Source organism: Empidonax traillii, unplaced genomic scaffold (assembly GCF_003031625.1).
Source record: "Empidonax traillii isolate 1590-97213 ecotype Southwest subspecies unplaced genomic scaffold, ASM303162v1 scaffold188:size807701, whole genome shotgun sequence".
NCBI classification, from domain to species: domain Eukaryota; kingdom Metazoa; phylum Chordata; class Aves; order Passeriformes; family Tyrannidae; genus Empidonax; species Empidonax traillii.
The window spans coordinates 495,812-522,559 of record NW_020955381.1 but is presented as its reverse complement, the minus strand read 5'-3'; the positions used below and the strand labels follow the sequence as shown (position 1 = coordinate 522,559).

The window sequence follows — 26,748 nt, the reverse complement described above, 5'->3', positions numbered from 1 at the left end:
AATAAAAGAACCTCCACACATTCGTGTGACATTTATAATTGGCAGTTTATGCTTTTAATTATTTAATACACTGCCTCACAGACAGTAATTTAGTCAAGGGAGCTTCGCCAACCAGGGGAAGAGTGCACCATCACAACCAATTATTTATTACTGCTGTTTCAGAGGAAAATAATTCTATCATGGTTAATACAACTATTTGCTTATTCTTTTCACGAAGTCACCCTTACCAAGTAAAACAATAGCACCAAATTTTATTTATTTGGACACACTTCTATTTTATGGCAACAGAAAACAGTTGCAATGTTTAAAAGAAGTAAGTTATCATTGTTAAGTGAACCAGAATTAAATTTTAGATACTTACATTCATACTTAATTAGTTATATCCAGCATAAACTGGGAAATTAGTATATTTCATTTTTTGTGTTTCATGAGCATGCTCAGAAAAAAATGACATACAGTTCTAGACTAGTCTTTCCTTTATGGGGAGCCTGTTCACTCTCAGACCAATTTTTTTGCTACTGGCAATTTCAGGGCCTTGCATCTCTCACATTTCATTGGTGGCTCAGTCCCCTGGGGTGAAAGGTCATCTGAAACTGCAAGTTTCGAATATTCAGCTCTTCACGTTTGCTATATTTATCATCATAGTGATTCCCAATTATTCTGTGTGTGCTAATATACTGGAAGAGATGAAATGTGGGTAGCGCTCTTAATTTCGTACAGATGGTTCCAATTTAGTTCAAGGTGCTGGGGTTGTCCTTTTATTAGCATTAATTGGTGACAGTGCCATCTGTCCATACTGTAACTCTGGGAAGAATAGCAGAGCTCTGGTTTGATTTATTGTTGTGCAAGAAGACTTGCATTCCTTCCCTTTTCTTTCATTCTGGGTTAATTTTTTTTTTTTTTTTTTTTGGTAGTTTAACTGGAATCAGCATATTACCACAGTGTAAGTGGTGTGACTTACACTGAGCATTTGAATTCAATACTTTTGAATCCTCACATGTGTGACACTGCAGTATAATAAAAGCAAATCTTACCTGCTTAGCTGTATGAAATTGCCTTTTTTTCTAAAAAAGCCTCACAAAGATCGGTCCCCCATTGTGAACATCCTCACCCACATCCATACAAACCAGTTTAAACTGTGGCTCCTGCAGGGTTTCCTTGGTTCCTGAAGTTTCACAGGCCACTAGACAAGACAGGAGCAGCAAGGCAGGTCTGAGATCAAGCACACAGCCCTAGCTCTGTGAGTCACCTGGCCAGGCACCATTGCAGTGCAGCTCAGGTAAGGACCAGAGGTCATAAAATGAGCCCAAGCACAGCTCCCAAGCAGAGAGAAGAAGCCCTGGCAGAGCTTCTCACAGCCCTTGTCATAGCAGCCTGAGTCAGTGTCACCACTACCCCAAGTCTGCAGATGGGGAGGGAATAGAATAAATCCTGGATGGAAGAGCAGACCTGCCCTTAAAAACATAGATTGACAGGGAAACAGAGACAGATTTGCCCAGCAGGAAGATGTCAGTTGGTGACAACAATGCTACCTGAGGAGGGAGGTCTGCCCAGCTGAGAGTTCCCACAGGGCTTACTGGCAGCTCACCATCAAGCATAAAGTGTGGGGCTTTAAGAACAATAAGAACCTATAAAGAATCTCTAAGATTTCCAAATGCCTCTTTCTCCAGCCAGCTCAGCCTTGAAATTGCTAAGACCCATTCCAGCAGCAAGGTATGAAGCCATAAATAAGTTTGGTTTATTACTGGTCTTATGGTTAATAATTACTGCAGTTTGGGCAAACAGCAGTAGTAGGCCCCACTAACAAGTTCTGCCTGGGCTTGTGCTGAGTTTCTGCCAGTTCCCCGTACAGATACTAATAAAGCTCATGAGGTATTACAATTGTCTCATTCCTTCAAACATTTATTGATTTAAATCATTTAGTTCTCAGTTGCAGCAGACACTGGGGAACTGATGGTAAATCATACCAACTCTGGTACTTGAGTTGGCTGTAAATTTACCACATCTGGTAGAATTGAGCTGGCTATAAATTCTTTTAGTGATCCTAAAGCTTGGCTGGCTGTGGAAAAGACTGCAGGTGTTGTGCTGCCTTATGTCTGAAGCCGTGCTGGGAGTCAGAGAGCCTTTCTGTGCTTATTTCTCATTTAGACTCAGTGTGGCAGAGCCCCTCCCAAGCATTAGGGTTCTCCTGTGCCATTCACTTTAAAAGAGCCCTACACCAACAAAAGGTGAGGGTCAAGATCAACATCAAACACAGCTTCAATCTCCTCTCCATCAGAATTCCATGCAGAGCAGCTCTGCGAGCATTGGTTCCATTCTGACTAAGATTTACACCACGGTGCCTTCAGGAATGTAAAAGTAAATCTCAGCTCTGTGAAATGTAACCTTACCTCCAGATGCATAAATTTCCCACCTCCAGTGAATGAAATGAGAACAGGTGCTTGGATAGATGATCATATGAAGCTGCTGGATTCAAATGAGGTGGATTAAGACATTCCTTTCCACCATGCTTCTGGTTACAAAGTAGGTCTATACAATATTAAGCAGTCAACATCCTAAATCAAATAAAAATTTCCTGGTTTCAGCCTGAAAGGCAATTATTTCACATGCAGCTGGTCATAATTTTTCTAGAGAAAACTTTTGAAAGGTGACTAAAACCCTTTTGTTTACAAGTATTCTTATAAATTATATTGAATTTTTCAAAAGGCTTTTGTTCTTCATAAAATGGCTAAAACACCTGAATATTTTTCTAGCACTGAAAAATTTTATTTAAAAAAAGGTATTTTTCTTTTCTGGCAAGACAGAGGAACTGTGAAGTCTCCCCCCCCTCATGAATTCTGTGTGAAGTGATAGTTTATCCTGGAGAATCCCATTGAACCAATACAACTTCATTACTTTGAGGTTAGTTGTTTTTCAGCTAAATGTGAAAATGTGATCTCACGGTTTACGACATGAAAGTGAGTCTACACTGCTGCCAAAGGTGTGATTTCCTGCACAGGCAGACATTCCTGCTCTAACAGTGAATTAGCTGCCTCCTGAAGCAGTAACATCAAGGTGACAAAAGCACAGAAGGACGACCTCTGTGAAGCCACTGATGATCTCAGGTATTTGATGGCAGCTTTTCACTGCTTGTCCCTCCCCTGCTTGATTGAGGCAGGTGTTGAAACCATCTGAGAACGGGTGGTGAAGTGCAACCATAAAAGCAGATGAGAAAAGTGATCTCCTCACCTCTCCTCCATCCGAGAACATGGGGCAGGACCAGCAGGGCAGAGCTAGCTTAAATGAATTTCTCGGTGAAGATGCACCTATTGGGTAGCGTTACCTGAAAATACAGTGCAGCATTCTAGACTCTCCTTTCCCAAATCTGCAGCATTAGAAACATAACAATCTCTTGCTTTTTGCTGATCGCAAAATGTTTCGGGGGGTCAAGGGTTTTTTGGTCTAGGTTTTAACTAGTCCATCGGTCACTGTGCATATTTGGTCCTCCCTCAAACTGTGTTAGGAATAAAGCAGTGTTAACCATTCACAAGTAACGACGAATTGAAATTTGGGGGGTTGAGAATGCATTTTCTGTGAAAGAGAAGAAATTTCTATAGCCTGTCTTGTGCAATATTATAATATCAAATAAAGGCACAAATCTGATTCTATTCTCCTTTATTGGATTTGGGTGTTCCCAATAAAGACACCCTTTGTTTTCCATCTAAGCACCCACAGCCAGCCCTGCAAGGGACAGCCCGTGGCTTCTCAGCTCTGGCAAATCAGCCTCTAATCTCCTAAAAACAGGAACTGTGGGTGGGAACTGGCATCCAAAATGTGTCTGAGGGGGAGTCAACTAAGGGGATTGCATTTATTGATCACTATCACACTGCATCCATGCCTGCTCTTTATAGCTAAGCCGCAAACAAGAGTTGGGATTGTTATTGCCCCTTTGGACTTTAGCAAACTTTGAATTCTCAACTTCAGGTGATAATCAAAGGGAGAAATCCATATCCTGAGGTGGGAGTAACATGTCCTTTAGGCCAAGCGGGTCTATCAATGAGGAGAGGGTGAATAACATGTCTCAGGGCTTGGTGTTCGTGTCTCTGGACCCTGAGTGACTTTCCCCAGCGGCTGTGATGGTGTTGCCTCTTGTCCCTGCATGCTAAGACCACAGCCACAGATTGTGTCACAGCTCCTATCTCAGGGGTTATATTTCCCTTCTTCAGTGAGCCCTTTGAAAATGTTAATTTTTTTTGTGGAACATCTGCTTATACACAGGGCATGTCCATGTGCTGACTTTGTTCAGCAGCCGCAGCCTTTGAGCACTTTGGCTGGGGATCCTGTCACCTGAAGAAATACTGTTCAGCAGCCAGATTATATACCATGAACCATTCCTTCAGGGAATTTATCTTAAACTCATTTTAGGCTAACACAGCCAGAGCCATATATTACAGCAAGGGGCAGCCAACCCTTTAGATCTGCTAAGTGTGATTGAAACACATTACTCACTTTCTCACTACCTGGACAGTTTTATCCAAGAAAACAATTGTTGGGGGGAAAAAACTCGGTCATAGAGCAATGCTAATGATCCAAAAGGTCTCTTTGCCCTGACTTCAAACCACAGCCAGCTGCCAGAGAGAAAAGCTAAGAAAATTAACATTTCCACTGTATGCTCAAATCTTTTTGAAGTCAAAAAAAATGTTTCTTAGGACAATGAAGTATTAACAATATTGGCAACATCAGTACAAACCTGGGTATTGACTTTTTTGTTGATACAGTGTTTTTTCCTTCATGATAAGACCATGCAATATATCTTCTCATGATGTGAAGCAGGCAGCATTTTGGGATGAGCAAGCCCATGGGGAAGGCAGACATAGTGCCTAAGAGCCCACTCGTTTGTTAAACACCTCATTATTAACTAAAGACTCACCAGGGCTAGAGAGGGAGGTTGTGAGGAGCTAGAGTCAAATATGTTTCTCAGAGGATGCAGATACCCTGTATAATCTAATACAACCAGCCTAATGGAATTTAAAGAGAGAAGAATCTTCCTGATATCAGAATAGTGGTGGGAGTTCTTGGTAACCAAGGACAGGGAATAATAGTATTTTCCTTTCTTTTTCCAAATATTTAAACAATATCCTTATCTTAATTCAGCAGGAGTATTTTTAGTTATTTGGTTGAGGTTTTTTATAACCAGTCCAGGTTTCCTCTAGACTGATAAAGATGCTTCTTAGTGGGTACTGTGAAGATGAGAAAAACTTCTGATTTACAGCAATTTTCCCTTTTCCCTTCCCTTTCCTTCCTTTGCCTTCCCTTCCCTTCCCATTTAGAGCCTCCCAAATAGCAGATAACTATGGAGAGAAGAGGTAAAGAAGCACAAATCTTTTTAGAACACTTGTGAGTGTTGCTCTTTCTGCATTTCTCCCCCTTGCCTGCTTGAAAATCAGGGAGGACATGCTCTTGAAGGCAGTAATTCTCTCTCCTTGTGCATTTACAACAGTATAAGATAGAAAAAACATCTCCTTTTCCTGCTTTTCTGTCATTAGTAGCTTCTTAGTTATTAAAGTACAGCAGTTCTGCCTTAGTTTAGTGCTAAGAAGGTTCAAGAGTCTTATGTTTTAAGTAGTAGATAGTATAACATCCTCATAAGGTGGCTCTTTGTCTTTTAGTCTATTTACTAATGAAACAATCTCTCACCTTAAAAATGGAAGCACTGTTTATTCCTTTTTAAAATAATAATAAGAAAAAGGCCCAGTATTAGATTTGTCACATTACCACCCACTGATTCTGTAAACTGGAAAAAACAAGCCCAAACATCAAACTTCCCAGCTGATAAAACCAGACTGATAAATCAGGCTTGTTCTATGCAATATGAACAGAAATGGGATTGTTACACTTTGGGGTGAAATAGTATGGTATGACTCCAGAAACAAAATATAAAAAATAGAAGTGATTTTCAGATTAAAAAAAATCACATTAATAATACTTTCCCCATGCAGGGGGGAAAAAATGGTTTTCTGTTTGAGTCTGATATTGCAGGAGCAGATACCACCGATCCACTCATTCATTGCGGCAAGGGCTCTCCGAAAAGGTCTGGGCGGGATGAATACGGATTGTTAGCATTCAGGAAAGTGCCTCCGTGCTTTGTTGCCAGGAAACAGTAATGAAAGTACAGGGATGCCAGCTTGATGATAGGGATACAGGGCAGAGGCATTAATCCCGTGCTTTGCAGACACGAGATCGCTATCATTTGCACACATAAATGCCGGCACAGCCTGTCGGAAATCTCTGAAGGTTCTTTGGCTTAATGGTCTTGTAGAAATGTGGAACGTTATAAAAGCTTAAGCCAACAACAGCATCGTGTTAGAGGCCAGAAAACCCTCCTCTACCATGTAGAATGCAGTTTTATGGGGTATTATATTCATGCATAAAGTATTTGTGCTGTTTGCTTTTTGCATCTGCGAGGATCAGGGGCCGTGGAGTGTTGTCATTAGTTATTAAGCGAAGGATGCTCATATTTTCACTCCAAGAGGCAAAGAAATCAGGATGAGGCTTTTCTAGATAGGCTTGCCTGTGAGCAGAATTAAGGCAAGACCTCTTGTACAACCCAAGGATGGGGATGCAGTGGTCAGGATCTTACCTGAATTTGAGGACTTTTCTTTTTGTTTCTTGCATGCAGTATCTTCTAGTGTTTGCTCAGTGGGAAAGACGTAAGGTTGATATTTATGCATTTATAAAATGGTAGAATTTTTAAATGGTTTGTTTCACTTTATGTTGTTCTTACTTTCAAGGGATTAGCATCAGTTCCTAGTAAGGGCAATGAAACCTTGAAAGTCTTATGATTCTGCTGCTTTGGTTTTTACCACTATTTCAGAATAATTTGTTCACATTTTTGTGTTAGGAATATAGTGAACTATAGCAAAGACTTCAGAGAAGTTCAGATTTTTTTACTTCTTGTAAGTCAGGGGGCTGAGTATTATGGAAGTCCGAGCCTGCTTTTAGTCCTTCTGTTCTTTAATCTTCAAGAAAAGCAATCTTTGTGTATATGCCTCTTCTAAAATGACCCTAAATGTGCTTTCTAAATGCTCAGTAGAAAGTATAGCTCAGCGGAAACAACACTGGGCATAAGAACACAGGCATCATCAGCAGCTGCACGTCTCCTTGCCATTACCAGTGCCTGTCACCCTGGAAAACTCTCTCTGTTTCTGATACCCAGGCTGCCATTTATGTCTCTTCAACTGCAATCATCCTGAAAGCAGCAAACCTGCATCTTGTTCTTAATTATTCAGATAGCACTTCTTGAGAAATGTTTAAATTTGTAATAATGCTCGTAACTTCCCGCAACAGAGAGTGCTGCAGAGCTCCCCTGGAGCTGCTCTGGGCTTGCATGCAGAAGAGGCTGTTTTGGAAATTAGATACCGTGAGATGACATTTCCTTTTAGCAATCTTGGGGAGCTCTTCCAGTGCTGATGGCAATCATCTCCAAAGCAAAAAAAGAGCACTAACCTCTGGTAAATGTCTCTTGAGAGGAGCAAAAACAATCTTGTGGAAGGTATTACCTGGCTTCTGAAGGAAGAGCCGGGGTAAATAGGCCGGTTGTTTGACCTTTCCGGATGATGGGACTTGAAAATGGGGAGATTAAAGAGGCAGAGCTGGTTCCTCAGAAGGAAGCTTCTGCAAGAGGACAAAACAGAACAAAACAGAGGTGTGATGGATACAGCTGCCTTTCCTAAGGCAAATGCCAGCTGCCCTGCCTTTGTGCAGATGCCTTTCCTCAGTGGATAAATGCTGACTTTACAGTGGCTTGCTGGTGGGTGGGCACCTGGAAAATGTCTGTGATGGAGTGACCAAGCAAGATACCCTTAGTCAAAGGAATGTCTTTTGGTACTGTGTTAGCTGACAGATGGTTTAGGGCTACATTCCAAACATAATGGCTGAAAACTGTGATCCATACTTAGCCTGCAAGGCCCTTCACTGCCCACAGCTGCTTCTCCTTTGCCATCAGCGTGTAGAAACACACTGATTAATGCTGCTTCTCCATGTGGAATTAGCAACGTGGCTTCAGACTAAACACTGTTACGAGGTGTTTCATTTCAGCCTTTGAATGGTAAATGCACCTTAAAATTGCACTGACTTAAATTCCAGGGCTTTATTGATTTACTAGACTCAATTTCATACACGAGCAGGTTGGTTTTTGTCTGGAGGCAGAGCTCGTTTCTCTGTGACACGCCAGGTTGGGCAGGTATACGGGATAAACCGCAGGCATGACATTGTGTTGTAAGTCTCCTGCTTCTTTTGAAGCAGCAGAAGGGTGGGATGGGGGGATGTTGGGGGCTGTACCTTGGCTTTCTAACATGACATACACTGAGCTCTGTGCCCTTTCCATCAAGTCCATGTGATCCAGGTGAGGGGCTGTGAGTGCATGGTTCATAAAACCTCTGTTCTCACAGACTTCTTGTGTGACTCTGTGCATCTCCTTTCCCTCCTTTGTTCCCATGTTCTTTTACCTGTCTTCCCCATTCAGGCTGCAGATTCCTGGCACAGAAGGAGCTATGCTGCAGCGTGCCTGTCAGCATGGGCTTTCTGGCTTGACTGAGTGGATACTCCAGACACTTCATACAGCAATATAAATTGTTATTGCCAATAATAATATTACCGTATTTATCCCAAGGCAAGGAGGGGAAACATAAATTCTTCCTGGGAATGCTCATCATCTGAAAGTATGCTTGCAACAGTATCCCATGTAAATTTTGTAAATGTGCCATGATCATTAGAGCAGCAATGATGCTTCTCACAGCCAACATAAACGCTACTGGGTTTTTTATGCAGTCAGCTGTGAGTGCAACACTGTATTAGTTTTTTATGTGTTTATACACATGACTTTTTTCCAATAAGCAAAAAGTGATATTGAAATAATCATAACAGTTGTTTTACTTCATATAAAATATAGGAAACTGTATCAATTGAAATACTGGGCACAACTACATTTGTATCCTAATGTTCCTTCTATTTTGACCTCTAGCAAAGAGCTGTGACTTTTTAATGTAATCATCATATAAGAGATTACAAATAGCTTTTGGGCTATTTTTTTGCTATTTTTTTGCTGGATCAGTAATTCAGCAGTTGAAAGGCAGCTGGCCCTTATCCAACAAAATCATTTTGGATCTGTTTTGAAATCAGATGATTTTCCCTGTCACTTCTGGCAGGAGGATGTGCAGGATTGCAGAGTGCTGCCTTCGACCAGCAATGTTCGACCTGTTAGTGAGACATCACAGAAAAATAGACATTTGAAATTAAAAGCTGTTTCAGGTCTCCTTCACTCTTCTTTCTTTTTCAGCTTAGTGTGATTTAATCTCCAAGCCAGGGTATTACTTTGAAGGAGGAACGGTGGCCACTAGAGGGAGAATAGGATATGCATTAGTTTAGCACATGCATTCTTTTATTCACATTACATACATCCTCTATATGCAGTTACTGACACATAAAACCTGTTTTTCTTCTGGTTTGTGTGATCCTAATCTAATTTTATCTCACTGAAGAAACACAATGAGGTGAGAATGACAAACTGTAGTTTTATTAAAATGCTTCGCTTGGCTTGATTTGAGTGTGAATTGCAGCAAGCATCGCCTAATGTCTTTTGCAGATGTTATTAAAAAAGAAATCATAGATTCATAGGATTGTTAAAGTTGGAAAAGATCTTTAGGATCATTGAGTCCAACTGTTTACCCAGCACTGCCAAGGCCACCACTAAACACTGTCCTATGTTGCAAGTTGAAAGATTACTTAATAATAAATAAATAAATAATGTCATCTTAGTAAGGCTTATTTCTGAAAGGAACTAGGACCAGATAACACTAGTAACTTGGAATAAAAAAGCTTTCTGATGCTGTTTAGTTCTTGCTAAAATCTCCCCAATTTTTTTTTTTTTTTTTTTTTTTTTTTTTTTTTTTTTTTTTTTTTTTTTTTTTTTTTTTTTTTTTTTTTTTTTTTTTTTTTTTTTTTTTTTTTTTTTTTTTTTTTTTTTTTTTTTTTTTTTTTTTTTTTTTTTTTTTTTTTTTTTTTTTTTTTTTTTTTTTTTTTTTTTTTTTTTGAATAGACATCACTTCCTAAGTCTGGGGAGGTTTTTTGGATGGCCTGTTCAATGGTCTTGCCTGAACATCCCTTTTCTGCTCCTGAACAGTATATTTTGCACTGCTGAATGAAGAGTCATTGTGACCTAAAGCCATTTTCCACGGGCCATGTGTGGGAAGGTGTTTCATGGGCTTGGTACCATGGCATGCTGGAAAGGGATGCCCTCTTCCTGGAGGCTGCTCTGCAGCTGGAACAATGCTGACAGTGATTTTTGGAGAGTATATGAACTCTACCCATCCAGCTGCCTTTTAAAATAGGCCAAGTCCTGTTCTTCTTTCTTCTTATTCAGGCAAAGCCAGCCTTTGAAGCCAATGATGAAGCTTATTTTATCTTTTAGACAATGAAAGTGGAGTCGGTTCAGTAAACCTCCAGGGAATAGGCAGGAACTGTGGTGACGGATGTTCCCCTGATGGGCTGAAGTCCTCCCTTGTCCACCCAGTGTAGAAACAGAACCTGTATTCATCAGTCAGTGATTCTCTCTGCCCCAGTGCTTCCCAGGGGCTCCTTTTTCCATCAGGAGTCTGCCTGCTCTCCCCAGCCCCAGCAGCAATCTCTTACCACACCCTTGCTTCTGTTTGCTGTTTCTTTTCTTAAGGTATCTTTTGCCCCTTGAAATTCCCAGCAGGACTCACTCACTGGCTCGCTGGGTGGTAGACTTGGCTTACTGGCCTGAATAGAAAGATAGTTATGTTTATTTTCATGAGCGAGTGTCAGGAAAATGGCTTTACAGACTGCCTAAATCTTTCATTCCAGTCAAGAGGAATGTGTAGATCCTTTGAAGATGTGTGTGCTGCCTTTCAAGTATCTCCTAAAATAGTTTTCCTGTGGCTATTACCATATTCAGCAGCTCAATCCTCCACCATCTCTTTCTCTAGGGATTACACATAAAGCCCTATCTTATTAAGACAGCTGACCTGTACCTCAGTCTGTTTTTCTGCTGATCCTAGTCTTAGCATTAAATACAACAAGATTTCACATAGAAGCACTGCATTAAGACAAAAATGTAGTCTATACTAACTCAGAGTAATCTCTTTATTTCTCTCCAAATTTGCTTTATCCAAATCCTCTAAGTGTTTTCTTAGGGAACTTTATTCCAAGAATATATTTGTCTGCTTTTCCCTGTAGATATTGATCAAATTGCACTGAAGTCTGTACAAGATTTCTCAACGATTTTCAGTGTTTTCCCTTTGGCTTTGCATCAATCTGTATTTTCCCAGGTTGTTCTTATTTTATTCTGGGCCTGGCTATATCACTAGCCTTCATTTCCATTTAAAAAAATGGGAAAAAATGAGGGAAAAAGTATAAGGGGACAAACTGGGTGTAATAATGCAAGCAGCGATACTTTTCATGCCCACAATCTCCCAGCGTTCAGCTTCAGTTATTCCTTATTAGGTACCCTAATCCCACAGTGTAAATAACTCACTAATGCCCACCCTGAACCTCTCTAGGCAAAGGGAAAGGGAATTTCTGCCATGAGAAGGAAAAGAAGTAATACTGGAAACACAGAAAGAAAGGTAAATTATTATTAGTTTCCCATATGCCATCAACAAAACTTTCTCTGGCCTCCAGAAAAGCTTCTCTTGCCTTTTAATTTCTTTCATGTCATTCTGCAGCCTGATGTCCTCCAAGGTGGATACCTGAAAGACACTTTTCTACCTTAAATCTAGATACCCTGATAGCAACCATGGCTGAGCTCCTGGGTGTAGCGTGCCAGACAGATGCCCTTCACAGCTTTTATCTCTTGCTTGTGGGGATGACGGCATCAGCACTGTCCATTTTGCTTCTACAGATGCAGAGTGGAGAAGTGGTTCCCAGTGCTAAATTCCATGGTCCTCCAGCACTGCAACCTATTGAGGGACATGAAGTGGCAACGTGTAGCTCACTGGAAATTCTGGAAGAGAATTCTCTGGAAGAGACTTCGTGGCCTTAAACCTCCTGGATGTTTAATGCCAATAAAGGTGATAAGAGGGGTGGCGGGATGAGGAGTGAGAAGGAATGCACTGCCTGTGTTTTAACAAGCCAGGAGTAAATGGCAGTGCTGTATACAAGGCATTTCCCTGGCCTCCTGAATAAAACTACACTGGCATACCCAAGAGGTTGGTCCTGACATAGCCTCAAAATATATGGCTATTCTTGATCCCAAGCAGTGACACGTTGATGAGTTGTATAAATCCCAGGGTGCTGCCAAAGGAATATCTCCAAACAGAGCACTGCAGTAATTCATTAAACATTATTAGATCTTTCTGTGGCTTGCTTGCTTATCAGACCCTGTCATGTTACCTTTTGGACTTAACAGATTGTCTCAGTGTTAATTGAATGATACACCAGAAAACAGAGCAAACTAGAGAGCTCAGAAACTGCAACTGTCCATGAATTGTAAATAATGAGAACTTGATAAGAAAAATTATCATAACATCTCCCTATTGTATTTAATAACAAAACAACAAATTGCTACGTTCTTGGAGGGTTGGGAAAAATAATGAGTTGGACAATAGACAATCTCATTTCTCTTTCCAGCTGTGCAGAAATTAAATGTCAACTAAACCACTTATTCTTCATTTCCACTTCTCTGTACCACACTTTTCCTTGTCAGACTCCTTAAGTGAAAGTGAAGCAGGAGAGGGGACAAAAACAACCTCACTTCTAAGAAGCCAGCAACACGTTTAAAATGCAAGAGCATGCTCTGTGAAACTCATGAGTGCTCCTTGTAATGAGAAAAGTTTCTGTGTAGGACAAACTTCTCTTGTAAAAAGCCATCTCCCATGAATATTTTGAAATAGAAATGTAGTGGCTGTGTTTTCACAGTTAGAGTTCACGGTGACAATTGTGTGTTAGAGGAGAAAGTCATCTCCTATAGAATACATCTACAAATGTGAGCAGTGCACAGTGCATTTGCTTCTCTGTTGTTACATGCCTTTTTGCTTATTTCCACATGAAATGTGTTTAAAATGCTGTGAAACTGAATGGAGGTGGAAAGCACAGGGAAAGGAAAATCAGCTCACAGAAGAATGAACGAAGCAAGTAGCAGGAGATCAAAGCAGCAGAGTCAGACCAGTGACTTTGTAATTCAGTATTAACAAAGCTTTGGCTGAAGCTGTTCTGGTTCAGTTCTGGATTGAGCCCAACACAACTTCAAAATGCTGATGTGTACCCAGTGGTTTGAATCTTTACTTGGTTAATTCCCCCAATGATGAAACTCAAAGGCTATTTAAAAACTCTTTCTTCTTTTGTGTGGCCTAGCAGACCAAAAGAAACTTTTAGTCTGGACTTTGGTGTTTCTCTATCCTGCCACAGCTGCACCACAGCAGCTTCTCGGGTCCTTCTACAAAAGGGCAAGTGTCTGAGTCCACATCCCAAAACAAAAGTCAGCATGGCTGCAAAACATTTGCACCCTCCCTCCTGCTTCAAATGACAGTCTGTCATTTAACAGACTGTAAGGGTATAATAGTGAGGACACCTTTCAACCCAGCTAACCATCTCCCTATACCTTTGGCCAGGAATTCAGAGGAACCCTGCACAAGTGCTGTCTGCACTGGAAACAGGCCACTGTCTGCTGTACCAATCTCTCACAGTGAAACCTCCAGACTTTTGTGATGGGCACAAGGCTCTCCAGGAAGGGATGCACCTGGAAGGGCAGGCAGCATTCACTGATCGTGTCATCCAGCTGCTGGATGAGCTGTGAATGGTCCCTCTGCCAAGCGCAGGAGGAACTGTCACATTCCAGATTATATTATCACCATTATAATTGTGAAGGTCAACAAGAGGGTTGGATGCAGATAACAAAGAGGAGAGGGAAAAGGACCTGCTACCATTTAGTTTAAGCTAATTTCCCAAATTGTAGCAAGCAGAGGGCTGGCACTCAGCCTGGCACAGCAGTGGTCGCTGCTGCTGCTGCTGCTGCCAAAGGCACTAAAGTCCTGTCTTGTATTCTGTAATTGCTGCTGCTGCTCTCCTTAAGCCTCTCCTGAGGATGGTGCTGGCAGTGCCAGCTTCAGGCAACCCTCCTGGGTTGCCCCAGATTCATTACTTTTACCCACAGTTACCAGCAGCACCTTGGCAGGTGAGCTGGCTTGATGTCCATGGCATTTCATTAAAAAGGCAAGTATAGGAAAGAGCAAAGGGGGAAATACCAAACCCCAGCACTGGTGGCAGCTCATTAAAACTGTACAGCTCCCAAGGAGAATTTCAGGCTGACAGCCTGATGCTTGTTTACTTGAAACTGCATCCTGAGACCCACTGGAAATGGGATAATTCTCCTTGTTTAATGTGGATTCACGCAGCACATGGTTTAATTCTTAAGAGTGACATCCTTTACTTTTTACTGCATCAGGCGGCTCCACTTGGACCTTCCATTCGGAAGCTGTATTGAAGCCCTGGCTTCAACAGGCCTAGCAGAAGGGCACTCAATCCCTTGAGAAGTTACCCATGGCAAGCTCCTCCATCAGAATACAAGTGTGAGTTCAAAAGGAAGATGCACAAATGTGATTTGTGCTAAGTGGGTACAAATACAGACCTGAAACTTGGCTTGGAAATGAGCTCAGGAAAGCAGGCTGTGTGCATGGATTAGAAGGACCACATGTGTACGCTGCAGAGAATGGGCAGTGCTGTTTATTCCTCATGATTTTGACAGACTGGAAAAACAGAGTAGCCCAAGGAGGGGGAGGATTCCCCTGTCTGAGCTAAAGGAGTTCGCAATATGTTTCAGCAGGGACAGCAGAAATGACATCCAAGTCTGTGTGGCACCTCAGGTGTGAAAAGCCCTGCAGCAGCAGGTTGGAGGACACTGCTGAGCAAGTGTTTTCTCCAAAGCATTCCCAGGAGTGGAGAGCAGAATACCTTTGCTAATGAATCGATCCATGACAAGATAATACCTTCTTCCAAATATTGGCCACGGAGGACCCTCTTCATCTCTTTAACAGTGAGCATTGACCTTTCTGCATCAAATTAGCAAATGCTAATTTGCTAATCAGTAAATTAGCCTTGTCATCAGGGCTGATGACAAGCTTTGGCCTGATGGTGAGTCCCACAGGGTGGGGAGATGCCCATCCATCTGTCCCCTCAACTGTCTGCCAACAGGAAGGGTATCTCAGCACACTCAGGTAGAAGTCCTGGTTCATGTCTCCTTCTTGGAAACATATTACAAACTGTGATGAGAAAAGTGTATTATAGCAGGTAAGAAGTAACAATAGGCCAAGTCATTAATTCCTGCACTTCCAGTCTTTTTGCATACAAATGCAGGGAAAGGCAACTAACTGGTCACCATCACTGGAAGGGCCTGAATGACAGACTTTGCACCACTCATTATTAGCAAGGTCCAGCCTGTCATCTCCTGGGCTTGGGACCTGTTTTGCAACCCCAGGAAAGGATGGTATGTGCCTAAAGGCATTTCTGAATGAGCAGGTCCACCGCAAGAGCTCAATTATGAGCCAGGAGGAGGGGCAGGAGATGGTGGTCAAGAGTCAGTGAGGTGCAGTGCTGCTTGTGTTCTTGTCAGCAGGTTGCAGAAGCTCCAGAGATCCCACCTCTGAGTTTGAGGATCCTTTCTACTGCAGGTGGAAGTCGCTTTCTCAACTCTAAGTGAAGGGTAGCAGAGAGGCTCTTTGTGACTCTGCGAGGAAACTTCTTGGAAATGTTTCATTAACCATATCTGAACCACGTATTTCTTAAAGACACTTACACCAAGGGAGTAGAGGACTCTTTGGGAATGTATGTGCCTTTGGTTTGGTTAGGACTTAGGTTTGGTTAGGGTTTGTAAACTCTGCCAGGAGTATCTGAGTGTAAAATAGTTTGTAGTTAGAAACTGAAAGATATATTTTCCTATAGGTTTTTAAGGAAAGGAGGTTGATGCACTTGGTGCGGGTATGTATATTTACATCCATTTATATTGTGTTGGCGGTGGAGTTAATGTCTACAGACCGTCACCTACGCACAGAAGTCTGAGAAATATCCCTTTCTGTCAAGTTTTGTAGAAGCCAGGCTGAGAACAGAGTGACTTTCCTACAGCCTCAATCCTCTAAACATCCAATGAGCAGCGTAACTACAAGGCGCAGCCTTAGGAAAGAAGCCTTCCTCCTGCACCCTCCTCTGGTAAAATTTGTCTGTCCTTCACTGCAATTGCAGAAGACATAACATGCAGTGTGTAATAATGTCATGGGACAGACTGAACTGGTGAGAGCTTCAGGCTATTAACTCATTGCTGAACCAAGGGGCAGGAGAGAGAAGAACATGGAAATGTGTCAAAGGAGCGAACCTGTGCTGCCTGTGGATGTACATTAAAGCCAGGAAAACAGTACTGGTGTTGAATGTGTCTAACTCCAGCAATAAGTTCTGCTTAGTCTTACTGAGCAGATTAATTTTTTTCCCACTTTCCTGACTATAATTGTTGTATTGAATTATATCCTGAGTGAAGCCAACCCCTCTGGCTCTGCTGCTCGGTCACACCCCCAACCACCAAGCACTCAGTGCCCACGGACAAGGGTTCATTAAACCAGGCTGGGCTTTACCCTTCACCTGCTGCCCACAGCATTTGTTTCGTGGCCTGGCAAAGGTAAAAAAAAAATATCTTAAATAGCAAGGCAAGGAGAATTTTAGGAAGATGTGAGAGCTTGGAGATGCTTTGTTGCTTCATGCTGGGCGTGCTGCGGGTGCCTTAGCTGGTCCCATCTGCAATTGGAACTCACCGTGGAAAGTGGAAAAATGCTTTCCATGATGCAGAAGGATATGTGAGTGTGGAGGAGCTCTTATCCCCTGATGGCTGGATGCCTGGGAACACAGAATGTGGAGATGTACTTACTGAACAAGATGTATTTCAACAGTTTTGCTAACCAGAGAGAGGGGAAGCACAGTTGTCTGAGAGGAGTTAGTAGATGCTCTACAAATTAGGCTACATGTTGGTTGGCTTTCCTAGGAGTCCTAATATATGCCAAAAATCATTACATTCTATTATACTTTTTACTGCTGCTTTTTTTTTTTTTAAATCTTATTATGAGTGTGTCTATACGTCTATTTTTTCTTATACAATTTTTAGCTTATTCTTATCTTTCTAATCTGTATGTGCTATTGCTTGTCAGTTTGTTGCCCATCTCCCAGGTCCTCTATAAGGCTTTCAACAGGCTTTAGCAATTTGTCCGATGCCTTGATGGGGGTCTCCCTGCCTGAACATTTGGCTGCTGTTGTGTGTCAGCTCCCCTGCTCACCACAGTGACCTGGTCTTTGGATGATTTTTAAGCAAATATTGCTGCTCCTGTGAATTCCCAATGCCCTGGTTCTTTCTCTCCCACTGTAACACCTCTCTGGCACAGCACAGCTGATCCCTTCCCTTCTTTTTTGGAGCTCCTGTGACCTCTGGTACGAGATACTCTGACATTAGTGCTGAAACTTCTCCTGACTCTTTTCTCTTACCCTTGAGTTTGTCTCAGCACCACAAACTGTCTCCCCTCTTGCATCTTTCCCCTCTGCTTGTCCTCTCACATCACTGAAAACCTCGGGAAAAATCCCCATTATAAATCCACTACTTTCTTTTCCATCTCCAAAACTTCAAAACTGTTTTTAATCTCTGACTCCCAGGCCAAAGGTCCTGTCTAGCAGTTGAAAGTTTGCTGCATCTCCAACAATGTGCTCTTCTCTCTCTCTCTCTGTATATTGTTCCTTCCTCCATCTTTCCTATTACCGGCCCTATATTTCTTTCTCCTTTCTCTCTTTTAAGCTGCTGCACCAGTGGCTTTCTAACCCCTTGCCCTGGCCTCCTCTTGTTCTCATCCCTCCTCTTCTCTTTCTCAAGCAAATTGAACATATAATAGCTTTCCTTTTGCAATAAAACCACCCCTTGGACCTGACCTCTCCCTTCAAACATCACCTCATCTCTCGGTTGATCTGATGCACTGCTGGGGACATCACTTTTATGTCTTCTTTCTTCATCCTCTCCTTTCTCCACCCTGTGGCATCTCTTTTTGTCCTGGTTTTCAGCTGTCATTCAATGTCTGTTGGGCTTCCACCCCATCCCTTTTGACCACCTCCAGCAGTCAATCATCCTCCAAATTTTTTCTGTCCTGGCTGAGTTCCTCTGACCCTGGTGCTTCCCCCAACACCTCTGGGCTGTAAACACTGGGTCCTTCTATCTCTCACTTTCCCTCCTCTGCTCTCCTTTTCCCAGGTCAGCTCATTCATCTACATGACCCCGCTTGCCATCGATGCTAATTGCTCGTCAGCTGATGTCACCTCCCCTTCTTTTTTCCTTTCTCGTTTTGGATACGATGAGTTGCCAGTAGGAGTCACTGCTAAAACTGAGGTATTTGGCTCTGAAATCTTCTGTGTCTTGGCAACTGTGGGGTTTTTTTGTTTGTTTTGTTTGGTGTTGTGGTTTGTTTTTTTTTCTTTTTTTTTTTTTCTTTTGGCTTATCAAGCTGGTAACACCATAGTGACTTGAATGAAACTGTTTATACAGGATTTTAAATGATGTCTCTATCCTGGGTGTAGTTTCCAAGCACTGACAACTCCAAACAAATAAAAATATTTATTATTTCATAGAATCATAGAATCAGAATGGTTTGGGTTGGAAGGGACCTTAAAGATCATCTCATTCCAACTCCACTGCTGTGGGCACGGAGTTGTTCAAAGCCCTGTCCAACCTGGTCTTGAACATTTCCAGAGATGGGGCATCCACAGCTTCTCTGGGCAAGCTGTGGCAGGGCCTCACCACCCTCACAGTGAAGAATTCCTTCCCCATATCTAACCTAACCCTGCCCTCTGTCAGTTTGAAGCCATTTCCCTTTGTCCTGTCACTCCGTGCCCTTGTCAAAAGGCATATATCTATATGAGTTATATCTCTCTCTATGTATTTATCAACAGATATAGATATCTATACCTATATATCTACATAGATATCTCTCTCCCCTCACATACATGTATTTAGATATAAATATATATTATGTATATATTGTGTATTGTGTGCATAGGGGGGTGTATATATGTAGGGAGAGATATATAGGAGTGTGTAAAGGGATATATATACATATAGGTGTGTGTACATAGATATCCCTATCTATAACTCTAAATACAGATTTCTCTCTATGTATAATGGGTATTTATATATTTGCAGTGGTGGGTATATATATATATCATCATGATGATGATAGATATATATATATACACACACATCATATACATATATGTATATATAGAACATGTATAAAATATCTCTCTCTATATATTTTATTTATATAAAAATATATCAATATATCTACATATAGATACATTTCTATATGTATGTGTATATATGCATATACGTACATATAGCCAGATGGTTCCCTGAAAGGAGGATGTAACCAGGTGGGGATCAGCCTCTTCTCCCAGGGAATCACTGACAGGACGAGAGGACAGTCTTAAGCTGTGCCAGGGGAGGTTTAGGTTGGGCATCAGGAGGAATTTCTTCGCAGAAAGGGTGACGAGGCACTGGAATGGGCTGCCCAGGCTGCTCAGGGAGGTGGTGGAGTCACCATCCCTTGAGGTGTTCAAGGAAAGATCGGACGTGGCACTTTGGAGCCATGGTCTAGTTGACATGGTGGTGTTGGGTCATAGGTTGGACTCGAGGATCTCAGAGGTCTTTTAGAGCCTAATGGATTCTGTGATATATACGTATATATGAGTATATTTATGTATAAACAGACACCTATAGGCACATAACGCCCCCCCGCCCAATAAATACACTGCGGTGGACGACGCTATGGAGAAGCTCCTACACGCCCACACGCCGTATCTATCGCTAATCCCATTCCCCAACCCTCAAAACCCCTCTTCTCAGCCTTCTTCTTCCTCCTCTTCCTCCTCCTTCTCCCGCAACTCCCCCGCCCCACCCGGGGAGCCGAACGCGTGGCGCGTTGTTTGTCCTTGCGCGGCCGCCGTCCCCCTGGGCAGGGCGGCGGTTGCCATAGCGACACAGCCTAGGCAGGGGCGGCCTGGCCTGGCTCGGCCCGGGGCGGGCGGGGCGCGGCGTGACGGGGACGGACGGACGGACCGACCGACGGACGGACGGACGGACAGTCGGCGGCGATGAGCCATGGCCTCGGTGAAGGTGGCCGTGCGGGTACGGCCCATGAACCGCAGGTGAGTGAGGGAACCCCCGCCGGCCGGCCCCGCTCCGCAGCCGGTGCCGCTCACAGGGGGTGCGAGCGGTGACAGCGCTGCGGGAGCTGCGCCGGGAATCCCGGGACTCCCGAAGCTGGGAGCGCTCCTCCTTCCCGGCGGGCTGGGAAGGGGCTCCCCCCCGGCGCGGGGCTTTGCCCGGGAAGTTCGGTCTGTCACGGTCCGGAGCGCTGCTTTGTCTGATCTCTCTGGAAGGACGGAAAAGTTACTTTGTTGAAGAGTGGGAAGAAGGAGTTGCCAAGGGTGTTCTACCGGTCTTCTGAAACGTGAAAGAAACTCACAGCATTTACAAACAGCAGCCCCTTCTACCCTCTTGAGAGAGGGAGAGGATATTGCTGCCCAGTTTATTTGGAGCCATTAATATAAACACGTAGATATGTTGTTTTATGTATATATATTATATATGTATATATATATGATGGCAAAGGTTATCAGTTTAAGCTCAAGGTACATAAATATGTATGTTTAAAACTGGCAGTCTGCCCCGTTTGCTGTATGGACAGGAGTTCATCTCCCACTTCCTGAGATGTGTCTTGGGAATAAACACTGTTTTCTTTCATGAAATAACTACATACTGTGCACAATAGAGTCGATTATGTAATTTAAGAACCACATGTAGAAAACTATCAGATTCCACAGGTAGTGCTCTTCTTCCCTCGTTCTGAATGATGTAGCCAGTTCAAAAGAAAAGTGGTTTGTTGAGCCAAGGAACAGGCAGCTGCTCCTCTCACTGGGTCTGATAAAGGCATTTAAAAAAATACAATTCACCAAGTTCTGAAAGTCAGTCAGTGTCTTGTTTTCAGTGAGGAAGAGACAAGCCTTGCTAAAATAAAGCTGATGCAGGTAGGTAGGAAGGGGAAAATATTGCAGGTTGGTTTCAAGTAGTTTAGGCAATTGGTTGGGGTCAGAGTTGGTGAATAATCTTGTCACACCCTCCTGCTTGCCCCTGCTCTCTCCCCCAGGTCTGACTGTGTGGTTCTTAAGAGGTTTTTAAATTATTCTGTAATACACACTTCACTTTTCATTTGAGAGTCTCAGACAACAGGTAGCACAGGTCTTTTCAGTATTAATAAGATTTGTTATATGCAGTGTTTTGTAGAAGTTTTGGTTTTAGACTATGTGTTCTACTAAGGGACAGAAGAGAGGGAAATGGAAAGCACATGGCAGAGGAGAAAAGGGCTGGTAATGGTGATGGGAAGTGGAAACACTGACCGCAGGTGTGTGAGTGGAAGTGTTGTGATGAGGGAATATCAGATGACATCTGTATTGCACATAGGAGGGTAGCTTGGATGGGCCTGGATCAGAGGATGCCTAGAAAATGATGAAAATGGTTTGTCAGATGATGGAAGAGTACAAACCTAAGGGCAGGGTAGACAGAGTTCTGGCACTGTCCAAGGGGCAAGCCAAGGGAATGGTCTGTGTCACAGCTGTGTGACAACAAGTTGGCTGTGAATAAGCTTGCTCTGAAAACTGGTGCATGTCTGACCATGCAAACTGTGAAGAGCCTTCCAGTTCAAGTTATCAAAACCTTGCTGTTTATGGGATGTTGTTTATGAAACATTACCAGGAAGCTGAATTCGGTGCCATGGCATGTTACTTCTAAGTCTTGATTTTTTTCAGGGGCACGGTGGCTGTTTGGTGTGGGACCCAGTGCTGGGGTTGGTGGTCCTCCTCCTCTCCAGTCAGTGCTGGACACGTGCTGTGTTTTGTAAAACTGAGATCTTAAGCCTTAGGGGATCCAATTGCTTTTCCTGTTGCAGTAGTGAAGGTGTGGTGACTGAGAAGCCAGGAACAGGAATTATATTTTGCTTGCATTGGTTTCACAGAATCGCAGAGTTGTTAGGGTTGGAAGGGACCTCTGGGGATCATCTAGTCCACCTTCCTGCCAAGGCAGGGTCAGCTCTGCAGGTGTTCCCTTTAATCTCTGTCTTCTCTCAGCCATGCTCCCTTGACCTTTTTGGGTCCCTGGAGCATTTTACAGGGGAAAGGCCTTTCTACTCTTTCAAAGGAACTTTACAACCAGGTGTTCATTCTCCAGCACTTATTTTGAACATTGTTAACTAGATACTGTATAGAGTTAAATTTAATTCAGTTAAATTTGCTTTGGTTTGTTCAAAGCTTAATCATATAATGCAGCTTATTTCATGAGTCATTTTTAATTAGAGAAGACACATCTAATGAATGGTTATTGGTAAGAGTCTTGCATTATGGAGGAGTTGCACTGTGTGGTGTCATAGCACTGCTAATTGTGTAATAAGTCATGAACGTGGATTTTGGAATGAATCATGTGATGGGGAGGGGGTTGTTATTTAAGGATTACTTGCTGTACCATTGCTTAGGTGACAAATTTTAGTTTTCTTTTTTCTTCTGCTGTGACTTTTTGTTCTCTGACTTGACCTGGCAGGAATTTATTCATTTCAGTGCTGCTGTCAAAGCTCTCAACCATTCTTCTTAGAGCAGTGAACATCCCAAATTGTGTTACACAAGGGTTACTCTACAGTCTTTTGACTATCTCTGCATAACATAATAAAAGTGTGTGTGATGGCTTTACATTTACTGCTTAAAAATGAGTTGTGAGAGTAAGCTTAGGAAGTTCAGTTCCTTGGTGAGTCTCCACCTGCACTTTTGTTTCTCTCATTCAATACTGGATTGCCATGACAGCCTTTCAGTCAGTGCTTATAGCTATATGTTTCTGTAAAGTGGTGAAAACCCTGCCAGCTGGAAGAAGCCTTGCTTTTCCTCGTTGGATAGAAATCTGCAGGGAGGTGAGGTTAGGTGGTTTATGTATTTTGCTGTGGCAAGTCAATGGTTTTGGACACTGTTACTTCTAAGGTTCATTTTTCAACACATTCACTTGAAGCATTCATTTGTTGTCTTATACTTTGGAGGACTTGACTGAAGAATCCCATGTCTAGTCCTGCCAAATGTAGTTTCTCATCAAGATCCTGTCCTTCCTCAGAAAGGCCATTTCCTGAGCAAAATGATGGGATTATAGGGAAGTGTAATCAGCTTTGAGGCCCTGTTCTGATCACATACTGAACAGATGACTTTGGGTTCCTGGTTACTAGTTGCTGTCTCCTGTGTAGTGTGAGATATTTGGGATGCTTTTAAGTCTCACCTGATTCTGCCTCTGTGTTTTGTATTGTGCATTGTATCTTCACAATTCAAATAAATGCTTTGCTTTATGTTCATCTGTTTGGAGTCTTTTAAGAAGAAAGGGGGTAATATTTTCTTGGTTTTGTTGCATGGAAACTAGAATTGAATTAGTGTTCCAGAAAGCCACTTTTATGCTTTTTTTGTCAGATAAATAAAACCATCTAAAATATACTAATTAAGAAAAAATGTTTTGGTATTTAATAAAGGAAATATCAACTTGATTCTTGCAAATGTTGTTGCTAATTCTTGTGCCTCTCAATTTCTTATACCCAATAGCTCTGTTCTGTTTGGCTTTTAATTTATGAAGTAACAGAGGAGAGCAAGCTTTTTTTTGATTTTTAACCCTTTTCATCTGTTTCTTGTATTTGCTTAAACTAACTATTGTATTTAACTGGCTGAACAAACTAAACAAAGGCCACGTGCTGTCCTTACCTGCAGAGATGTAGCTGATGTCAGAATGTGGGCTTGCACTGCAGGAAGTTCTTCCCTGTCTAACCCAGTGCTGTTACAGTGTTTTTAAATTAATGTATTTAAATAAATAAGCTGTGTAGACTTTTTCACAGCTTTGTTCTTATAATGAAATAGAAACTGCAATTTGATTTCATCTTTAAATGATCAATTTTTACTCCTGCATGCCCACACTCCTTGGATTTGCTCTCCAAGCAGAAGTGACTGATTGGGATGGCAGAAGTGCCTGTCAGAGGCTGGAGTGCTCTGTGTGGTCATTCGCAATTACTACCTGAAGATTAACAGCTTTTATATTTGATAGTGGGGAGACAGAGAAAATACATTTTATTGCTTGGAGAAGGGTTTTTTGTGACTCTGGGGTTTGTATGGATTAAAAGCCATGCTGATGCCGATACTTTAATCCACAAATACATTCTGTGTGATTATTCATTAGATGTGAGGCAGGCCCTCCTGGATTTACATTATTACACCTCTTGGTTATGCATGTAAGTCTAAGCAACTCCTCTCCGTGCAGAGCTGGAGTCAGAGTACCTTGGGAAATGTAGGACCAACATTTTATTATCTTTAAAAATAACTTCTTGCACAATCCAGGCCTTAGTATCAATAACAGAGTTTTCAACTGCTCAAATTAATATACCAATGCAAAGGACAGAGATATAAAAGGAGCTGCTTCATTTTACGGGGGACATGTGACTGGAGTGCTTTTGTAACAGTAAAAAAAATAAACAAGTAAACAGTGAAGAGCCAGCTGAAATCTTTAATTTCCATTTTAAATGTTTACAAATGATTTAGGTAAGGACTTAGTGGGAGCATGAAATTTATAATTAACTATTCATACTTTTTAGAATTGAGAAGCAGAAAACATACATTCAAAATATGGAGTTTTCAGTGCAGGGAAGAGGGAATGAATTGGTTTCTGATGATAAATTGCAGTGTCTAAAGTACAAGTTACTGTGTATATTTTTCATTTTCATGAATTTATAAAGATTGAGTGTTTTGACAAAATGTGTATAACATCAGGTGTAACACAGGTAGAGTGAGAAAAGATGGATTGATTACAAGTAAGGATACTCAGCTAAATATCATGTTTGGCTCTGAAGTACATGGTGAAATTTTTGCTGCGTCTGTTTCTGAGCAGTGATTGCTGGTTGTTGCCCTTAAGAGGCGTCCAAAGTGATCCCAGAAACATAACTCAGAGCTTAAATAGGGCCAATGTTGCAATACTGTCACTTTCTGAACTACTGTACCAGTGAGGATAAGCTGTTTATCAGCAGGCTGAGTGTGCTGTTTCTTATGCTGTTTGAGGTTCCATTTTAATAATGGTCCTTGTGATTTGATTTATAATCATCTACAACTTCTCTACTATAAAAAGAAGTTGAAAGATCTGTAAAGATGGGGTGAGGCTCTGGTGTGCCTAGGGTGAATGTACATCTCTCTCTTGTCTCTGCTTTTATATGTGGGTGAGTCTGAATCCAATAAAAATCTACTTTGATGCTGAGTTGGCAAGGTGAACTAACTGTTCTGAGTGTGACTTTTTGACCTTGCCACATTTGGTGTCCAAAAACCTTGAATCCATTTAATGACCTCTGACAGATTTTCCCCTTTGGAAGAGTGGTCGAAGTAGGTGCAATTCTCTGCCTGAAAGGAAGCGATGTATATACGTGTGTATAAGGACCTTCATCAGAGTGCTGCTTCTGTTGTCAGGATTGGATCAGTGTGTAACAGTGTAGACTCTGGTCCAAGTTCTAAGGTCATGTAGAGGTGATAGTAAGAGAGCTTGAATCCTGAAAGTAGAAGCGCTCTTAGTTTCATAAGGTACATTAAAAAAAAAAAAAAAAAAAAGCTTTTATTTTCTGTTTATTATCTCAGAATGAACAGTAGGAAGAGTGTTGTTCTACAATATGGTCATGCACACCTTCTCAGGACATGTCCTCTGCTACCAGGGGTGGGGGCCAGAGGAGCAAGCGTCAGCATGACAACATACACGTCATCTCTCCTTAATGATCACTACCTAGTACTTGTTCAGGTGTGAGTTAGAAGTGTAGAATCTGACCTGTGGTTCCCTGTAGGGGAAATGAAATGATTGTTGTATAGCAATGTGTTTAAGATGTAGGACTTGAAAGAAAAGGAGGGTGGGTAGGACGCGCAGGTGTCCCTGCTCTGCAGGGGCTGCTGGTCCCTGGTTTTGGTGGCGTTTGATGTCTGACGTGGCAAGAACATGTGTTCTTCAAGCACAGCTATCAACAATACATGATGACATCAACATTTGTGATGTGCCCTCAAGGGTTATAGAAGTCTCAGAGATGGTAGTTTATGGCTGTTTTTTCTGTCTGTAGTTCTGGGATGAAGATGGAATTGAGGTAGTGGTTTTTGCTGGGAAGCAGAGGTGCTGTGTATTGTGAGGCTCCTCTAAACGGTATCTACATGGATCATATATTTGAGAAAGGGATGTAATAAGCTGTGTTATAAGGCTGCAAGCAGACCACTAAAATTGAGAAAAGGCTTGTTGAAGCAAGTGAAGCAGAAGCAGCAGCTTGCTCACAGCAGAGCATTGGCTCAAGCTTGTAAGGACTAGAAAAGAAAAAGTGGAGAAGAGCTTAGTGGGTTGTCAGAGGCAAACTTAAGAGGTGACAGAAACTTATAATCAATGTAGTAGCAATTAATAAAGTAGCAAGGAGACTGTTGATTTTAAAGTTTTAAAGTTTTTTTTTGGTATAAGAGTAAAAAAGGAGCAGATAAATAGTTCAGTCCTGTTTATGTAGGAATGGAAGAAGCAGCAGTCAGGAGGTGAGAAAATGCCAGAGTTCTTTTACCCAGGAGTTTAAGGAGAGCATTGCAAATGTAAAGCAGAACAGCTGCTCTCCTGAAGAGGTT

At 42.1% G+C, this 26,748-nt stretch overlaps 1 protein-coding gene and 1 long non-coding RNA gene across 7 annotated transcripts in view; both read left to right on the top strand.

Annotated features, from left to right (window-relative positions):
- Positions 1-1,069: 1,069 nt before the first annotated feature.
- Positions 1,070-3,669, top strand: LOC114058806. 2 transcript variants are annotated; one of them, XR_003571535.1, is made up of 3 exons: positions 1,070-1,279; positions 2,801-2,901; positions 3,154-3,669. It is a non-coding gene; the product is annotated as an uncharacterized LOC114058806 (long non-coding RNA). The 2 variants fall into 2 exon arrangements; XR_003571536.1 differs by lacking the exon at positions 1,070-1,279 and adding an exon at positions 1,293-2,481.
- Positions 3,670-20,138: 16,469 nt separating this feature from the next.
- KIF16B (kinesin family member 16B) overlaps positions 20,139-26,748 on the top strand; it is a 132,584-nt gene continuing 125,974 nt past the window's right edge. For all 5 annotated transcript variants that reach the window (XM_027886509.1, XM_027886510.1, XM_027886508.1 and 2 more), the window contains exon 1: positions 20,139-20,211. In XM_027886509.1, the coding sequence (XP_027742310.1) occupies positions 20,165-20,211 (47 nt within the window). In that variant the 5' untranslated portion in view covers positions 20,139-20,164. The remainder of the gene's footprint in view (positions 20,212-26,748) is intronic.